This window comes from Rattus rattus, chromosome 13 (assembly GCF_011064425.1).
Source record: "Rattus rattus isolate New Zealand chromosome 13, Rrattus_CSIRO_v1, whole genome shotgun sequence".
Lineage (NCBI taxonomy): Eukaryota > Metazoa > Chordata > Mammalia > Rodentia > Muridae > Rattus > Rattus rattus.
Genome location: NC_046166.1, coordinates 12,844,165 through 12,862,392, shown reverse-complemented (window position 1 = coordinate 12,862,392; position 18,228 = coordinate 12,844,165). Strand labels below are relative to the sequence as shown.

Sequence of the window (18,228 nt, the reverse complement as noted above, 5' to 3'; positions counted from 1 at the left end):
ATCTTAAAAAAAAGAGGAGGAGACTGGACGGAGGGAGACTGGAGGAAGAAGCTGCCAAGAGAACATGGAGGCCGATGTTAAGAGTCCACTTTGTACCTTTAAAGGTTGTTATGAATTTTTTTTTTTTTTTTTTTTGGTTTTTTTTCGGAGCTGGGGACCGAACAGGGCCTTGCGCCGCTAGGCAAGCGCTCTACCACTGAGCTAAATCCCCAACCCCGTTATGAATGTTCTTAAGGAATGGATATGTATTGGACTTTGTATGTGTAGGTGGGCAATTATATCTTATCAATGGGATCAGAGGTTATTGTGTTGTGTGTTCTTTTGTGTAGGTTTGAGTTTGGGAGAGTGTGTGGCAGCAGAGACACTGAGCCGCCACGGAATTGAGATGTATTTTTCTGGCATGGTGGTGCAGCCTGCCTTGGGAACTGGATGGGTAGAGAGATTACTGCCAGGCTCAGAGAGAGGCCATCGGCAGTGTGATGTGGGATGGAGCAGAGCGGGTGAGAGGCTTTGCTGACTGAGATGAAGATGTCCACCAGACATCTTGGGGCACTGCGGTGCCGGACCTAGTGGGAGTAAAAGACAGCCATTATTTTTAATAATTTTACAACAACAAAGGATGACTTGGTCTTGGTCCTGCGTCTACTGTCCCTGCTATATGTACAGTGTCTTACATTTCCCCTTTTATGAAGACACCGAGTTAATAGTTAAATAGTTATGTATAGATGGTCGGTCACAGGAAGGTCCAGCTTTAACCCTCCAGACTGTATTGAAACAGGATACCTGTCTGGGGAAAGTCCCCTTGTCACATCAACACATCGGCAATCGAACCGTTCCCATAGTTCATTCCAAACAGATTATTCCCCTGGAACAGACATGGTGGGCCTGTTCGACAGGACTGACCCCTTGCAAGGATGGAGTGATTCTTAATTCTTGGACCCCAGATGGGTTCTGTATTTTGGTTCAATTAGTGCCCCCACATAATCTATTATTCAGGGAAAATGGTATTAAGAGCCTTAGTTCCTTATCATTAGCCTTAGGAAGACAAACTGAGGGAGACCTTATGAGACAAAGGACAGAACCTATCTCTTTGACTTTAACATTAATTCTAGGGGGAGGGCTAGCCCTGGTTGGCACTGGGATAGCTGCCCTAACATTACAAAAACAAAACAAACAAAACAATTGCCCGACCTCCAGGGGTTCAGCGGAGACCTGGGAGGGGGCGAAAGAATGGGGGGACAGGAGGCACAAAGAAGTAGAGCAAGTCAGGTGTTGGGGATTTAGCTCAGTGGTAGAGCGCTTGCCTAGGAAGCGCAAGGCCCTGGGTTCGGTCCCCAGCTCCGGAAAAAAAGAACCAAAAAAAAAAAAAAAAAAGAAAACAGCGGCTTACAAAGACAAGCAGGTGGAAAGGTCACCTAGGACCCAGGACCAATTCACTACAGGTCACCACCCTCCCTATAGCCCTAAACCGTAAGTTGCAGGTGTAGACTGATAAGAACAGATGGCTGGAGGCAGAAGCTGTAAAAGTGATAAGAACAGACAACTGGCGAGGTGTCCCAGAGGGTGTAAGTGGGCTTGACATTCCTGAGACAGAGGGTGTGTAAGCGGGCTTGGCTCCTGGGATCTCCTCCCTATAGATAAAGACATCCAGTGCCTGGAAAGGTCTGCTTCCCACCTGGAGCACAGCGGACATTCTCTGGCTGAATCGCTAGCTAAAGTTAGGGAATGTATAGATAGATGCCAGAGAATATGAGGAAATTATAAAAGTTGGTGCCACTCACTGTTTGATTCCTCCCCCGGGTTAACAACTTTTATTTCTACCCTCGTGGGACCGTTAGTTACTCTTTTACTTCTCCTTACCTTTAGACCGTGTATCATAAACAAGCTTTTACAATATGTAAGACAGAGACTGGGGGCTATTCAGCTAATAGTAATGAGATCTCACTATCAACAACTTAGCAGTCTGAACCTCAAGGAACCCAAGATCGGCCTCCAAGGCAACTAGTAGTGGGGGGAATGAAGAGACAGAGAGAGCAGAATAAACTCCATTTTGTTCTTAAAATCCCATTCTAAGTTAACTTGCCTTTAGAGAGGCATGGCCCCCTCCCTTGAGGTCTGAGAAAAAAAAACTGCGAAATGTCCCTGGCAGTGGCAAATAGACAGAGCAGCTGCTGCTGGCTGATAACCAGAGTGGGCTAAGGAAACCTAAGTCTTTCCCAAGTCAGGTGCTCCTTTTTGCTCCCTCCTTGTGGTATAACCAGATGCTGTAAAGCCATAGCTGAAAGACCAACACTCCTTTACCCTCTCATGTAATGCCGAGGTTGGGAAGCTCCCGTTTGTGGTGTTTTTCTTTACAAACCCCCTTCACTTAGACCTGGGGTGCACTCTCCTTCCTGTTCCATCAGGAAGGTTGGTGGCCCAGTTCCAACTTGAATAAAGACCCTCATGCCATCGAGTTGTGACTCCTGGTGGTCTCTGGGGTGTTTACAATCTGGGTACAACAGTAACTTGTTCTTTTTTTTTTTTTTTTCGGAGCTGGGGACCGAACCCAGGGCCTTGTGCTTCCTAAGCAAGCGCTCTACCACTGAGCTAAATCCCCAATCCCAGTAACTTGTAACCTTAACTACAATCGGCTCTGCACTGCCTGCTCCAGGAATGGTAACCATGTTTTTGCTTTAAAAAGTTACAAGCACCTTGCAGTCCTCCATTTGTCTCAGGTTCCGGACACCTGTGACTATCTTGTCACTAGCACGTGTTTTTGTTCAGGAGCCTGTAGGACTAACTCCTTACCCCTATGTTCACCCATGCACCCCACTTATTTTATCCGCCAACTCCCCCATTTGGAAACTCCCTACTCCTGGGCTATAAAACCCTTGTCTTGGGTTGGGGATTTAGCTCAGTGGTAGAGCGCTTGCCTAGCAAGTGCACGGCCCTGGGTTCGGTCCCCAGCTCCGACAAAAAAAAAAAGGGAAAAAAACCCAAAACCTTGTCTTCCTCAGATTCAATTCTGTCTTCTCGAACCCTGCCTTATGTACAGGAGGCAGACTATGTACATGAATAAAAATGCCTGCTTTAATTTTTTTTTTTTTTTTTTTTTTCGAGCTGGGGACCAACAGGGCCTTAGCTATATAGCAAGCGCCAATCACTGAGCTAAATCCCCAACCCCTATGCCTGCTTTAATTAATGTGGCCACAATTAATTGGGTCGCAGTTTTTCTCCTCCAATGTTTGGGACTAATAACAGTTGTGAGCTGCCATGTGGGTGCTGGGAATTGAACCAGAGTTCTCTGGAAGGGCAGCCAGTGCTCCTACCCCGCCTCCCCCGAACAAAACAGCTAATTAAGTCAGGTTGGTGTCACAGGCCAGTGATCCCGGACCTCGGAGGCTGAGGCAATAGATGGCGAGTCCCTCTGTCGTGATATAATCCATCACATAAATATGTAATGTCCTGGGGTTGGGGATTTAGCTCAGTGGTAGAGTGCTTGCCTAGGAAGCGCAAGGCCCTGGGTTCGGTCCCCAGCTCCAGGAAAAAAAAAAAAAAAAAAAAAAAAAAAAAAAAAAAATGTAATGTCCTTTTGAAGGGTCACATGGGAGCATGTGCCTGGCCCAGTGTCACCAGGACCCCGAATCGTTCGCTACTGCCATCACGTGGCCACAGCTGGAACTACAGTTCATAGCTGTTTTAAGGGGCAGGAAACCCAGGCCCCACGAGGGGTCAGGAGAGAATGGGGTGCAGGTTCATCTGCTCAGCAAATACTTATTGAGTTCTCTTCATGACGTGAGAGTCTGTGAGAGGAGCGTGCTTTACTAGCTCCCCCCAAATGAGGCACCGGTGTTTGGTCCCTGTTGTGCATCCTCAGGCTTGTTGCTTTGTCACTCTGACACTGCTCTGTTCACTGCAGATGTACCAACGCCGGGTGGGAGAACTCAGCAAAAGATGAATTCAGCCCTGTGCTTGGCGCTGAGCTGAAGATCCGAGGTCGGATGGAACGCGGTACTGCTGGACGACCGCGCTCGGTCTTGCGGGGGACCTGCACATACCAGTAGTGTATCCTGTCTCAGGATCGATGCGGCTTAGAAGTTCTCAAGCGGCGGGAGCAGTCTAGTGAGGGCTAACGTCTCTCCTTCCTTTCCTTCCTCCCGCGTGGCTTCGAGAGGGCAGTGGCTGCGTTGGTACCGCGGCACAGAACAATCAGCGTCCAAACTCGGGCTTCTGTCCCCAGTAACTCTATTTTGGGAACTCTGCACCCCGAGAGCCTGAGGCACAGGTCGCCCTCAGGACTCCTTCCTCCCTCCACCGCAGGTCCACGCCCCCGGGCTTGCCGCGTGCACCAGCTGCTCCCTTCCCGGTGTTGTTTGGGTTTTAATTTTTGTGTTGCACTTAGAAAATTACCCATAATTACAGCTGCGGAGAGGAAACAGTCTCCGAGTACAGCCGTGCTCCAGCTGTGCCGGCTCCAAAGCACAGCTGGGGCGGGGCCGTGGCTCGGGACGGAACGAGAGGGAGGTGCGTATTGCAGGGTCTCCAGCGGTTCGCGCTTACCCGCGGGTGCCCGGGGCGTGGGGGTCAGGAGCACCTGTGTCAATAATAGTGACAAACGGGGCGTTTGGGAAAATCTAGAGAGGGCATCAAAGGCATGGAGGACAGGGTAGAGGAAAAGGGTAAGGAAGAGGAGGAAATTGAGGAGGGAGAAGATATGGAGGAAATAAGGGGAAGGGAAGGGTTGGAGGGCGAAGGGGAGGAGTGAGGGGAGGCAGCCCTGTAGTCCCGGTACTGGCCACACGGGGGCGCAACAGAACCGGCTCCACTGGTGGACTGGGGCAGGATCTTCTAGGGAAGAAGTTTAAGCCTTCTGGGTTTTTTTTTCTGTTCGCCTGGAATGGAAGTCTCTGCGTGCTTTGGGAAGAAGGGATCCAGTTTGCAGAGCCTGGCAAGCCGCTTAGGGAAATTGGTAATCTGGTCCCTACTGCACCCGAGAGAAAGGGGAGCAGGTGAGGGCCCCCTCAAATGCCTTCCATCCCCGTTAGTCCAAGTCTGTGGCCGGACCACTTTATTTGCGATATACTTACTGTGTGTGTTTATGCGTGGCAACACACGTACCATTGTGCGTGTGGAAGTCACAAGAGTAGTCAACAGTTTCCAGTATCTCCCGCAGGTTGAACTGAGGTCATCAAGCTTGGTGCCAAGTGCCTTCACCTGCTGAGCCGTCTCACACACCCAAGGGAACAGTTTTCTGAGCCCAACACCAGACACTCATAGTGATTCCTGAAATAAATCTTTCCCACCCGCGCGCTGCTGTCGCCAGCACCTTAACCGCATTTGTGCCCCAGGGCCCTTGCACTGGCTATGACTGGTCTAAAGGCTCTCTCACTCCTTCCAGTCCTTCAGTGCTAGCCCTCTTTCTCTCCCCCATGTGGGCGGGCCGCTGTCTATACCCAAACTGGGTGTGTGTGTCCTGTGAAGCTCAACTCCCCCGACTTTCCTAGCGGTGTTTGGGAGCGCCTCGGTTGCCATGACGACGGCGCAGTTGCTCCCGCCCGCAGAGCCTACCCTAAGCAGCCTTCAAGGGCTGCGGGCGCCCCCGCCTCGTTCTTTCCTCCTCCCTCCGTCCGCCTCCACCCTCCTGCGGGACTCCTGCCGCCTTCGCCGTCGCCGATCCTCCCTCCCTCTATCCGGCTCCTGTCTCCTGCTTTCCCTAGCGGATTCTTTTCTCCAGGAGTGGTGGCGAAGTGTCTCCACTGGGTCCCCAGACCCCGGTAGACAGCAGGCGCTCAATAAATATTTCCAAGGGGTGGGTGAAGACATTGAATCAAAAGTATAAGGCTGAGAGAGGGGAAACCGCGCGTCCTGGGTGGGACACAATTGAGGATGGAAGGAACCTCGGTGCTGCGTGCTGTGCCTCCCGGCTGCACCCGCACCGCAGAGAGCAGGGCCTGCAAAAAGGTGCTGTGCTGGTGGCCCAGGGGCCCCGACGGCCTTCCAGGCACCCTGCAGTCGCCAGCCCCGCGGTAGGGAGAGGAAGCTGGGGGAGGGGGCAGCCGGCCAAGCAGGAAATGGGAAAGGCCGGCGTCCGCCCAGCCGGGCCCTGGGGGAGGAGGCGGGGCGCGCCCCGGCTGCCTTTCCTGAGCGCCTGGAACGTCGGCGGCTCGGCTTCCCGCCCGCCGGCTAGGGTGGGGGCGGGGAGGCCCGGGCTAGGGGATCTGCCTGCACCCGGAACACCACGCGGGACTTAGGGCCGCTGTGACTTGCAGGCTGTCACGCTCACACTCTCACAGGAAACCTGAGCCCATGACCACGCCACCCCGGGCTGAGGACCCACCTGGGCGCAATCTCCAGCTTGTCTTTAAACTCTCGTGCCCAACCAGGGACACTTGCAGCGAAAGGGAGTAATAGCCTGGCTGCCTCCCGACGCCCATGCGCCACGACCACTAGTGCTTTCACGGGGCCCGTGTGTGCATGGGGGAAAAAGCTTGCTTTCAGCCCAGCGTGCACCCAGAGTTGGGGGCAGGAGGACCACCTGTTCAAGGAGAGCCTTAGTGAAGTAGAGAGCTGGAGGGGTCAGCCTGGGCTATAGGAGACACTGTTTTGTTTCGTCCCGACTTTTGAGACAGGGTCTCACTGTATCTTCTACTGTACTGGAACTTGCTCTGTAGACCACGCTGGCCTAGAACTCACAGAGATCCTCCTGCCTCTGCCTGCCGTGCGAAGAGGCACTGCTTCAGAAAAACAAAACGTGCTTGGTCTGGAGTTAAGTCTTTCCAGCACTGGCACGCACAAAAAACCGCGTTGGACGCACAGCACATAAACCAGGCTAAGTGGCACAAGTCTGTCATGCAAACGCCGGGGAAGCCGAGATAAAGATTAGAATTTCAAGGTCATCCTCTGTTTAATGTGTTCGAGACTAGCCTGGCCAACATGAAACCCTCTCAAGAGAAAAAGACTGGGCCCCTCACAGCCGGAAACGCTATATATTGGCTCGCGTGTCCAGGGAACAGAATGTCATGGGCGCATGTTCTGTGAACCCAGGAGACTAGTGCAGATCCTGAGTCGAAACGGAGATACACACAGGGCCCCCTCGCCCCCCATATCTGTACAGCTGGGAGTCTCGCTCTACAGTCGAGGTAGGTATGGAACTCGCGGTCATCCTCCTGCCTCAGCTTCCCAATTGCAGGAATAGCAACTGCAGGAGCGCCTCCCCGGCTTGATTGTCTCTGCGGGAGATACTGTAGCCTGTGCTTATCGGTGGCAGCCTATTGGTGGGCAGTGCCGCCCCCACGGGCTCTGCGCGTGCGCGCTCCCAGCACGGGGCCCACCCGCGCGCCCGCCGTTGCCGCTTTAAGAGCGGCGGTGGCGCGCTGTGGCGGAGGCGCGCTTCCCGGAACAGCCCGCGGAGGGCAGCGCGGCGAGAACCCACCCGCGGCCGTAGCTCCCGCGCGGACATGGCCGCGGGGATCGGGGCGCGGGCAGTGATGGCCACGCGCGCCTGACAGGTGCGGAGCATGTACGGCAAGGCGAGCAAGGGCTGCGCGCCCTCGGACGGCCAGGCGCGCGAGAAGTGAGTGCGCCGTGCGGGGGCCACGCGGGACCAGGGGCCGTGGGGTCACGCGAGACCAGAAGGGTGCGGGATTTCAGGGGGACACAGGAGATCCGGAGGGCTCGTGGGGTTACTGGGGATCAAAATGGTGCGGGATTTCGGGGGGACACACGAGATCAAGGGGCTCATGGGGTTACGCGAGACCAGAAGGGTGTGTGACTGTGGGCGTGCGAGTCCTGAGGGTCCTTTGGGGTCATGGAATACACAAAGGACAGAATATATTAGGGTACTCGAGTTCCAGGGGCTTTGGGGTCATGTGAGATCGAGGGCATGGGCATGAGGTTCCAGAGATCCAAGGGGACTTGAGGTCTCAGGATACCTGAGGGGACAGGAAATTAAGGGGTCAAACTAGAGCCAAGGAGTTGTTGGAGTCACGTGGCAGTTGGTCGGGTGCGGGATCAGGAGCTCACTCTAAGGAGTCAGTGGTGTATCTGAGAGCAGAAGTAGTTAGGACTTGAGCCGTCACAGGATGCTCAGGGCAGGCACAGCATCTGAGGGTTGCAAGGCCTCAGGAGTTCTGGGGTCATGCAGACCTGACAGGTGTGAGCTTTTGGGGTAGGCTGTGAGACCTTGGGGCTCCTGGAGCGCTGCAGTCTTAGGGCCGAAGAGTCCCACATATACAGCCTGGAGATTTTAAACAGGACACGTGGGTTCATTGTGGCTACGAATTTGAGGAGGTTGGGTCAGACCCTAATGCCATGTTGTGAGTTGGGGTTCTGAAGGTCGTGAGGTTTGCGTGGATGTGTGTGACACAAGCTGGACTCCATTGTCACTTGTGAGCAAAGGTGCCGGTACAAATCCCAGAGGAGAGGCGTGGACTAATGAGCTGGTGCCTGACCATGGCTGCCCCTGGGCCACCACTAGAACTCCCAGGTGAGCCTGAGTGGTTCTGGCTCTCACTGCCCTACATTGAAGGTACTGGATGAGTAGCTCAGGTGGGCAGGCTGTGCCCTAGCTTCCAGCGAGCACATACCTGGGCTGGCCATCCTTTCCTGGGTGCCCATGTGGAGAAGTAGGTGAAGGGGGGCATTTGAAGTGTGCTGGGACTCCAGCACTCACCTTTGAGCTGTGCGTATGAGAGGCCAGGATTGCAGGAAAGCCTGGGAGGCAGCTTACATAGAGGCTGAGCCTTGGGTATGGGACAAACCACCTGGCACAGAGAAGTCTGGTCACTGGGCTGCCATGTGAGGCTGGCCCTGAGGGCCTGCAGTTAGGACTCATTTGTGCTCAGTAGATAAAGTGACCTATCCTGGCATCGGGCTGCTGCCCATGTGGGAAGCAGGGGCTGCTGGTTCCCTGACACCTGGTGAGTCCCCAGCCTGGGGAATGGTTTACATAGTCAGCGGTCCTGTGCTAAGTTGGGGGTTGGGTGTGGGTATGATGACTTGAGGCCTGTGTGAGAGGAAGCTCTCATCCAGGAAGTAGGGATCTAGTCAAGCACCAGTGAAACAGGCAGGAGCCTCAAGGTAGGCTGTAGGGAGCAAAGGGGAGAGTGAAGAGGTGGGGTGGGGTGGGCTCAGTATGTGCAAAGGCCCTGTGGTAGGAGCAGGCAGGGAGCACATCTAGGCCATGGATTGGCAGAAGTCCTGAGACCGAGTGTGGACCACAGGGAGGCTTCTTATGCTTTTGAAAAGGGCGTACTGGAGGCTGAGGCAGGAGGATCTCCCATCCAAGTCCAACTACTTAGTAAGCCCTTGTCTAAGAAACCATGTACCTGATCGGCACAGCTCACAGAACTAGAAGGAGGCCAACCAGGCCAGGAATAGCTGAGGCCAGAGTCCGGGAGCTGCGGTGGGCTGGAGGTCTGAACGAACCAATCTTGGTAGATGAGGCCTGGGTCACATTGCTCAAGTGGGGCTGCCCCATCTTTCTCATGCCTTTCTGGAGTCAGAGCTTTCCGCTCCAGTGTCTCAGTTACTGGCTGGCCTGGCCTTGCTTTTGTCTTCTGAGAAGTAGGGTAAGAGCGCTGTATCCAGGCCTCACCTGCTTGTGGCCTCCACTTTCCTGGCCCCCTTGTCCCCTGTCCTCTGCCCTTTGTGTCTAGGCCTGGGCCACCAGCAGCAGGAGCAGGCGATGTCTGACCTGCTGGGTGCCTACTTGGCAGTGGAGCCCCTGCATTTGGGTGGTGATGGTAGGACTAGGGCTTGAGTGGACCTTGTGTAAGTCGGGGTGTGTGAGTGTCGGCCATGGGCATGTGCTTCTGCTAGCCTCGAGGTGGCTTCTCTGAACAGCTTTCAGAATGGCACACGAGCCTCCTTCTGGTACCCCACACCTGGGGAGGAAGGACTGTGGGAGACAGGGTCACTAGAAGACTGGGGTAGGACCTGGTGACAGGTTAGAGGGTGACTGGAGGGTGACTGTTGGCTGCCAGCAGCCTGTCTGAGGGGTACTGGCTGGGGTGGCCTTTACAATAATTTCCCCATAATTATGGTGGCTGTGGCGGTGATGTCATGAGCCGCAGGAGCCAGCTAACAAGCTGTGTGTGCTGCACAGCCCTAGCCTGTACTCCAAGCTACTCAGCCCTTGTAGCAGGAAGGGCACTGAGCGTGCCCTGGCTTCTCATGGTCCCTCTGTCCACTTGCTTTCTGCTACGGGGAACCTGGGTCTCTGAGCGTCTGGGCTGACCCAGGACGGGGAATGAATGGGTGGGGTCTCAGATCTTTGTCTGAGCTTCCTTCCCCCACAACCCCAGTGCAATCAGAAGACAATAGGATGAGTAGGGTCTTGGCGGACACTGGAGTCAGGGGAGGCCAGGCAAAGGCCCTGGGGCAGGAGGCAGGAGGTAGCCAAGGGAGGAGTGGGAGTTCTGAGATTACAGGGCCTGGAGTAAGCGGCTATGCCAGGTGTTGCAGATCTGAGATATGAGGGGAAAGGGGACAGTATGCTTGAGACCTGGCCTTGGTGTCTCCCTCTAGTTTCCCTCTGGACCTCCCTGTGACTGGGTCCACAGGGGACTCCCCATAGCCCCAGCCCATGTTGGAGTGCTGTTGGGAGCCGGCTGGCTCCGCGATGCCCAATCCCTCAGTTTCTTTTGGATATGGGGGAGCTGCCAGGGAGCAGGTGGCTGAGAGGCCAGGAGGAGGGGCTGGGGAAGGCTGGAGGCCCTGGGCCTCCGGCCTCTGACCACAGTGCCTCCCGGGCCACACCGCCATCCTGCACTGATGGCTTGGCACATGCTAACAGCTTGGTGCAAGTCAGGATCTGGGGATGAGGGATGGCCACTGTGGGGTGACAGGGTGGTAGTGTGATGCCTGCCCAGTAGCTGTCACAGCTCACGTGTACAGGTTGCAAGCGTAGCCCTCATCTTGGGACCAGTCCACCCCGATTCTGTGTGCAATCTCAGCCCTTGGTCTGCTCTGTCCTTGGTGTGTCTCAGTGAGAACATGTTCCCTGGGAGGATGGCCCATATGCCACTGCACAAGGAGGACAGACCAATGGACGGATGGATGAAGGAATATAGGAATAATTTCAAGGGGGTACAAGGTACCTGCATTCATTCCCACCTCTGTCCTGGGACAGAAAGACAAGGACCTGGAGCAGACATGAGGCATGCTGGGATGTGAGGGAGGGGAAGAGAAGCCAGCGGGAGAGCTGGGCCTGAGTCAGAGGCAGGGAGGGTGGGGCAAGGACAGCTGGGGGAGGCCCTGGAGCCCTCTAGGTCTGCTTCTCCAGCTTCTAACATATTCCTTTATCCTCCTATCCCTGTGGGGACTGGTGGGACAGTGGGGGACCCAGAGGACATACATGTGAGCTAGAGAGAGACCAGTGTCCAGTGACTATGTGATCCTGGGTAGCTGTTGTGGAAGGAGGCTGGCTGGGTAGGATGGCTTAGCACACCATGTTAACCCATGGAGCAAGGGGTTCCCAGAAAGCTGTAGGTTCTGGTGAGACATTGGTGTTAGGGCAGTGGCCCCATAGTGAGTATGTGGCATTGTAGACCCTGCCTGCTGTCTCCCCACTCCCTAGAGGCAGATTACTTGCCAGGGACCAGCCTCTCTTGAGAGGGCCCCGGAGTCCTAGATTGATACAAAATGACAGTTCTGCTCTACTCAGCTGCTCCCGGACCAAGGCCCAATGTTTTATTCTGCATAAGCCTTTTCCTTAGGAATTGCCTATCAATTCAGTTATTTACCCCAGGTTCCCTTTCGATTATCTCAGGAACCAGCATTATATGACCTTAGCCCTTGACTCTAAAGCCAGAGCCACATGGCCAGACCTGCTGAGTTCTGGTGCTTGCTGGATCTGGAGCATGGCTCTGTTGTTTTATTATATTATCACCAGCTTTCTGTTTTCCAAGCCCTAAGCTTGGCTGTCCTGAAATTTACTCTGTAGATTGACCTTGAGCTCAGAGGTCTGCATGGCTCTTGGGTCCTGAATACTAGGATTAAAGGTGTGCACCACCTCACCTGGACCTAAGTTTTTCTTCACCTAAAATTTGATCTGTTCCAGGCTGGCCTTGAGCTCAAAATACTTGCCTTTGTCTCCTGGGATTAAAGGTGTGTACCACCCTTCCTGGACGTAAGTTTTCAATGGCCACTATTCCTCAAGATCCAGATCAAAAGCCTGTCTTCCAGCGTCAAGATCTGGATCATAAGTGTGCCCTCCACTTCTGGATTGTAGTTTACTCCAGATTAATAGTCCAACTGCAAATACAAACAATAAGCTTACCTGGGTGGGATCTTGCCCTGACTGAGATCACTACTCCCTAAATCTCTTTATCCTTAATATCGTTCTGACAGGGCTGGCTCATTATTAGTGTAGCTGCCTCTGTTCTCTCAGGTCCATGAAGCCCCTCATACAGTTTTATTTTGCATAGTTGAGTAATGAACAGTTCTTACATTGATTTATAGATTCTTGAACTCATGTTTTCAGAAATTTTCCCCACAGCCTTAAAGGTTGCCTGAAGGTCACAGTGTTACCATTTTCTTGAGGAACACCAGACACATTCTAGCTTCCTGGAGTCCTGCTGTTTTTGATTACCATGGAGTCATTAACCTTGGCAGGGAGAACATTCCCCACAGAAGGAACCTCAAGTAAAATATATGCGTTGTGATACAAACAAGCCTTATGCCTACAGCAAGCCAGCACTAGAGAAGACCCATGCCCTGCTGGCTCTGTGCCAGGGGCAGAAACGGTGTCCCTTCCCTGGCCATACCAGATCTGGTAGTTCCTTATCTGTGAGTAGTCTACAGGAAGGGAGTCAGGGCTACCACTGGATACCAAGGAAGAAGATGAGGCCCTTGGGAGGACGTAAAGTGGGGTGTTGATGGATGCATAGGAGCTGGTTGCCACTGATGGATCAATGAATTGAAGATGCTGTTTTCTGTGATTGGCGGAGCTGAGGATCTAGTATGGGGCAGTGGATGAAGCTTTGTGAATTAGATGGAGGATTGCCTGGGGAACCTGACCACAGCCTCATGTCGGGCCAGGCTTCTGGTGCTCATGCACTGAACAGTCTGCCCTATTTACCACCCTGCCTGTAGGCTTGCGCTGTATGTATATGAGTATCTACTGCATGTGGGGGCACAGAAGTCAGCACAGACCTTCCTGTCTGAGGTGAGTCAGCATCTGTCCCCTCTCCTAGGCCTCCCCACACTGTCCTGTGCTGTCCAGCTTGTGGGTGGATCCCTCCTGCGTGCCGGCTCCTCACTCTGCCTCTTTCCCATAGATCCGCTGGGAAAAGAACATCACCTTGGGCGAGCCTCCTGGCTTCCTGCACTCCTGGTGGTGGTATGTGCCTGCGTGGGAGCAGAGGGAGGGCAGGAGGAACCTGTGGGGGCATGTGGAATCATTGTGTTCCCTCCGCTGCCCACAGCGTCTTCTGGGACCTGTACTGCGCAGCGCCAGACCGCAGGGAGGCCTGTGAACACTCCAGTGAGGCCAAAGTCTTCCAGGACTATGTGAGTCTCTAGGGCTCTGGAGTCTAGACCACTTCTTTTGTTTTTGTTTCTATGTTTTGTTTTTTTTTTAAAATTAGGTATTTTATTTATTTACATGTCTTGTTTCTATGTTTTGAGACTGGGTCTGTGTGGCCATTTCTGTCCCAGGACTTACTCTGTAGGCCAGGCTGGTCTTGAATTTACAGAGATCCACCTTCTTCTGCCTCTGAAACTCTGGGATTAAACTTGTGTGTCACCACGCCCCTCTTCACTATTGTTTAAAATCATTTTTATTTTGTGTGTATGAATGCTTTGCTTTGCATGTCTGTGTGCCATGTGCATGCCTGGGGCCTGTGAGCTGTCACGTGGGTGCGTGGGTGCTGGGAACCAAATCCGGTCCTTTGGAAGAGCAGCCAATGCTCTTAGCCACAGAGCCATCTCTCTAGCCCCCTGGATTTTTTTTTTTGTTGTTGTTTATTTGAGACAGAGTCTCTCTCCCTAACTAGTCCTGGTTAGCCTGGAACTCCTATGTAAAGCAAGTTGGCCTAGAACTCAGTAAGCTCTTTCCTCTACCTCTGGTGTGTGGCGTGTAGGTTTAATGTCCTGGCCAATTTCGGGCCTCAGTTTCCCTTTGGCACAGTGGGCTCCAGGCAGCCACTAGTCTTTGCTTGGACCCCGCAGTCCCTAGGCGCCGGTTGCCATGGTAGCATGGGCGTCGGGAGGGCGGGGCCAGAGCAAGCTGGTCTTAGGCGCCCCACAGCTCGCCCCGACCTTGGCGTCTCCTGGAAACGCTAGCGGGCCTTGCCTGTCGTCATGGCAACGCGGGCGGGCGCCAGTGCCTCCGTGGGATGATTGACGGGGCGGGGGCGGGGAGAGTTACTGCTCATGCTGCCCTCCCGCAGTGCCAGGCTATTTTGCACCGGAGGAGCCTTGCGTTAGGGATTGGGGACCGGACAGGCAGGCGTTGGAGGCTTTGGCCCTGACATCCCCTAAATCATCGGAGATTACAGTGATTTTTGGGGAGGTCCTTGCCAGTGCGTCTTCACTGTCATTTATTCCCGGAGCTAGACCAGAGTCTCAACTGGAGTCTGGCTTGCACCAACCTCAGAGAATGGGAGAAAGAGGTCACCAGGGACCTGGCTCTGAGCTATGGAGATGTCCCTGTTTCAGAGATCAAGCCAGGAGCCCCCCAGTATTCCTGTGCTAGCCAGCACAGTGCCGGGGACATATGTCTTCCACCTGGGAAGACAGTGAGAGGAGGGGGTCTGCAGAAAGGACCCTGTCCCCTTCCTGAGGTTAGCCCTCTGCACCCACTTCCTGCACTGTGGTAGAATAGGAGCAGGCAGCGGAAGTGGCCTGTAAGCACCACCCTCTTGACACACACACACACACACACACACACACACACACACACACACACACACACACACAGTGCCTGTCAAGCCTGGCCCTTGACCTTCTAAGGCGGTTGAGGGCTGGAGACCCTATCCAGAGTACTGCTCATTCCTACTGTAGGGGCAGGTGAGGATCTACAGTGCAGGCGATGGAGGGAAGGGGCCCTTAGGGCAAGGATTGACTGCATATATTTGGAGTGTGGGTCAACAGAGGGTGGCCATCCTGCCACCAGAACATAGGCCACTTGAAGATGAGGTGGAGCCACAGAAGTCTGGGGTGTGGCTATTGCTATCCCTCCTTCAGCCCCCCCTTTCTCTGGTCCAGATTGACATCCCAGCCTGGCCACATGACAGCAGTCCCCCCGCTGTGGCTCTTGTCCCACCCTGGGTGTCCTGTTTTTGCAGAGTGCAGCAGCAGCAGCTCCCAGCCCTGTGATGGGTACCTTGGCCCCTAACGATGCAATGGCAGCAGGTCCTGTGGCACCAGGCTTCTTTCAGGTATGGGTGCCTGCGGCTTCCCTTGTCCCCACAGCTGAGGTCGGGGTACGCTGCAGGCTCGAATTCAGTGGAAGGGCTGTCGTCCCCACACTGGGTGTGAGCATGTGTGTACCTTATCCCAGCCAAGGACAGGCATGGGTCTGTGCTCCTGAGTATTAGTGACCCTTCATACCATCCCCTGCACAGGCTGTGCCCCTGTACCCCTCCCAGGTCAAGCTTCATAGCTTTTCCCACCCACCCTCCTGGACAAGATGTGTAGCCCCCAGTGGTGGATCCCACAGCTAGGTAGCAGGGTTCATGTAAACTGACACCTTGACCTGCTCCCTTCTGCCGTAGCTGTGCCAGCTGGCTGTGGTTTGCAGTCTGGATCTGCAGCAGGGGACTAGCAAGGTTGGAGGCCCTAGCCCCCCACTCTCCCCACAGGGATAGTAAGAACAGGGTTTCTTTAGGGCAAGGATGAGATGAAGGTTATTTATTCCCATCCACCTCTTCCAGCCCTTCATGTCACCAAGGTTCCCAGGGGGTGCCCGTCCAATCCTGAGGATGCCGGGCCAGGTGAGAGAGGGCCGGGGGTGGGGGGAGCAGTTGCTCGATGGGGATGTCTCCCAACTCAGTACTGTGCCTGCCCCACAGCCTCCTGTGGGCCTCCCTGGCTCCCAGCCCCTCATCCCTGGTGCCATGGACCCCTCCCCACGTGCACAGGGTGAGTAACAGATACACGCCAGCTACTGTTGCACAGAACTCCACTCCACCGATACTCCCCATTGGGTATGCTGTCAGACCTGGGAATGCCCAGGCTTGAGCCCTCTTCTTTGTGTCTCTGCCCAGGGCACCCCAGCCTGGGAGGTCCGATGCAGAGGGTGACCCCTCCGAGGGGAATGGCCAGTGTTGGGCCCCAGGTAAGGGGTGGCCCAGCCTGTTCGGGGGACAGAAAGGCCATACCTGGGTTCTCTCTAACTAACCCTTTGCCTCAACAGGGCTTTGGAACTGGCATGCGTCCCCCACCCAATTCCCTTGCCACCAGCCAGATCCTGCCATCCATGAACATGTAAGCTGCTAGGGTTCCTGAAGACTTGTGGTCACCCAGCCAGTCCCCTCTGCTGGTTTATGTGTTCAGGGAAAGCCTCGTTTATTCCACTAAGTATTTGGAGGAATAACTGAGGCCAAAAGAGTCACTGAGATCTGGGAATGAAGGGGTTACCAGGCCCCACGGTGCTTGGTCTGCTGCAGGGCCGCCATCTCTTTCAGGGGTCCGGGAGTGCGTGGCCCGTGGGCCAGTCCCAGCGGTAACTCGGTGAGTGGCAGGCAGGGTGAGTTGGGGAAGGAGGGCTGGGGCCAGGTGTCTGCCACTGACTGCTCACAGCTGTCCCTGCCTGTTCCCAGATCCCGTACTCTTCCTCATCTCCTGGCAGCTACTCGGTGAGTCTGCTGCTGTGTGGTGGGACCTGCAGGCTACTGGCCTGAAGAAACCCAGTCTCACAGTTTTCCTGTCTCCATGCAGGGACCGACAGGAGGAGGTGGCGCCCCCGGAACACCCATCATGCCCAGCCCTGGAGGTAAGGAGCCTGCCGGTTGGGGTGAGTCCGAGTCTCCATTCCACACACCCACCCACGCAGCTCCTGCTGTTCCCCCCAGACTCCACCAACTCCAGCGAGAACATGTACACCATCATGAATCCCATCGGGCCGGGCGCTGGCAGGGCTAACGTGAGTGGGGGCCGGTGCGCCTCACCCGATGGGGACCTCGCGGGGGGCGGCCGGCCCGAGCCCCACGCTGCCCTGTGCCCGCAGTTCCCGCTCGGCCCCAGCCCGGAGGGCCCAATGGCCTCAATGAGCACGATGGAGCCGCACCACGTGAACGGATCCCTGGGTGAGTGGCTGGGCGCCACCTACCGGTTTCATCGGTCGGCACCGTGACCCCCAGGCGCCGGGACAAGGGCCTATTAGGTTACCGGGTTGCTGGCGCCTACACCGGCTAGTGCTACGAGGAGGGGCGACTCTGAGGGACCCCTGTCCCCAAACTCGCGGGTGGCCCCTGGGAGTAGCCCGTACACCTTCCATCGCCCCCAGGTTACAGGAACGAAAGTCTCTGGGGTATCCAGCCCCTGAACCAAGTGTCTCTCCCTGCAGGCTCGGGCGATATGGACGGGCTGCCGAAGGTGAGGTCGTGCACACTAGGTGGGCGGGGGCAGATGGCCTGGGTCGGGGTGGGGACCTACGCGCTGACCAGCGCCGCCCCCAGAATTCCCCCGGCGCCGTGGGCGGCCTGAGCAACGCCCGGGGACCCGCGCGACGACGGGCGAGATGGCGGCTGCGGGACCTTCCTGCACCCGTTCGAGCGAAAGCGTAAGCGCCTCGTCGACTCCCCACCCGGCCGCGGCGGGCCGGAGGGGCCTGGCGGCAGACCCCGGCGGGGCGGCATGGGGCCAGAAAGACCGTGACTTGGCGGGCCAGGTGGGGGGGCGCGCACCTTCCCCTCCTTCCCATCCTCCCGGGTTCCCCTTGTCCCCTGGGAGGGCGGGCCCCAGCCTCGGCCGGAGCTGAGCCGCGCTCCGCGCGCCACCCTCTCTCCGCAGTACTCCCCCGGCATGACTATGAGCGTGTGATAGCCTCGGGTCCTGCTGGTGAGGTCTTGGGTCGCGGCAGCACCCCTGCCATCCGGACTCCTGGCTAGCCCGGCCGGCCGGCAGGACCCCCACGAAGGACTTTTCTAAACACACATATATACACACACACAAACTCAAAGGACCTCAGAGAAGTGCAGGCCTTCAAACCTGTGAGCTATCACAGGGCTGGGGGGTGAGGGCAGGGGTTCTGCCAATAAATGCCATTCAGTTTTGTCTTTGGTACTACTGGTGTCCTTT

At 55.5% G+C, this 18,228-nt stretch overlaps 1 protein-coding gene across 1 annotated transcript; it reads left to right on the top strand.

Moving 5' to 3' along the window:
- The first annotated feature begins 7,354 nt into the window (after positions 1 to 7,354).
- Ssbp4 (single stranded DNA binding protein 4) lies at positions 7,355 to 18,213 on the top strand. Its single transcript, XM_032919095.1, is given in 17 exon segments — positions 7,355 to 7,555; positions 13,078 to 13,150; positions 13,263 to 13,324; positions 13,410 to 13,494; positions 15,273 to 15,365; positions 15,861 to 15,920; positions 15,999 to 16,068; positions 16,194 to 16,264; positions 16,343 to 16,413; positions 16,614 to 16,659; positions 16,749 to 16,784; positions 16,867 to 16,921; positions 17,001 to 17,234; positions 17,495 to 17,523; positions 17,607 to 17,638; positions 17,640 to 17,710; positions 17,941 to 18,213. Coding segments are annotated over 17 exon segments (1,242 nt in total). The 5' UTR covers positions 7,355 to 7,499; the 3' UTR covers positions 18,039 to 18,213.
- Positions 18,214 to 18,228: the final 15 nt, after the last annotated feature.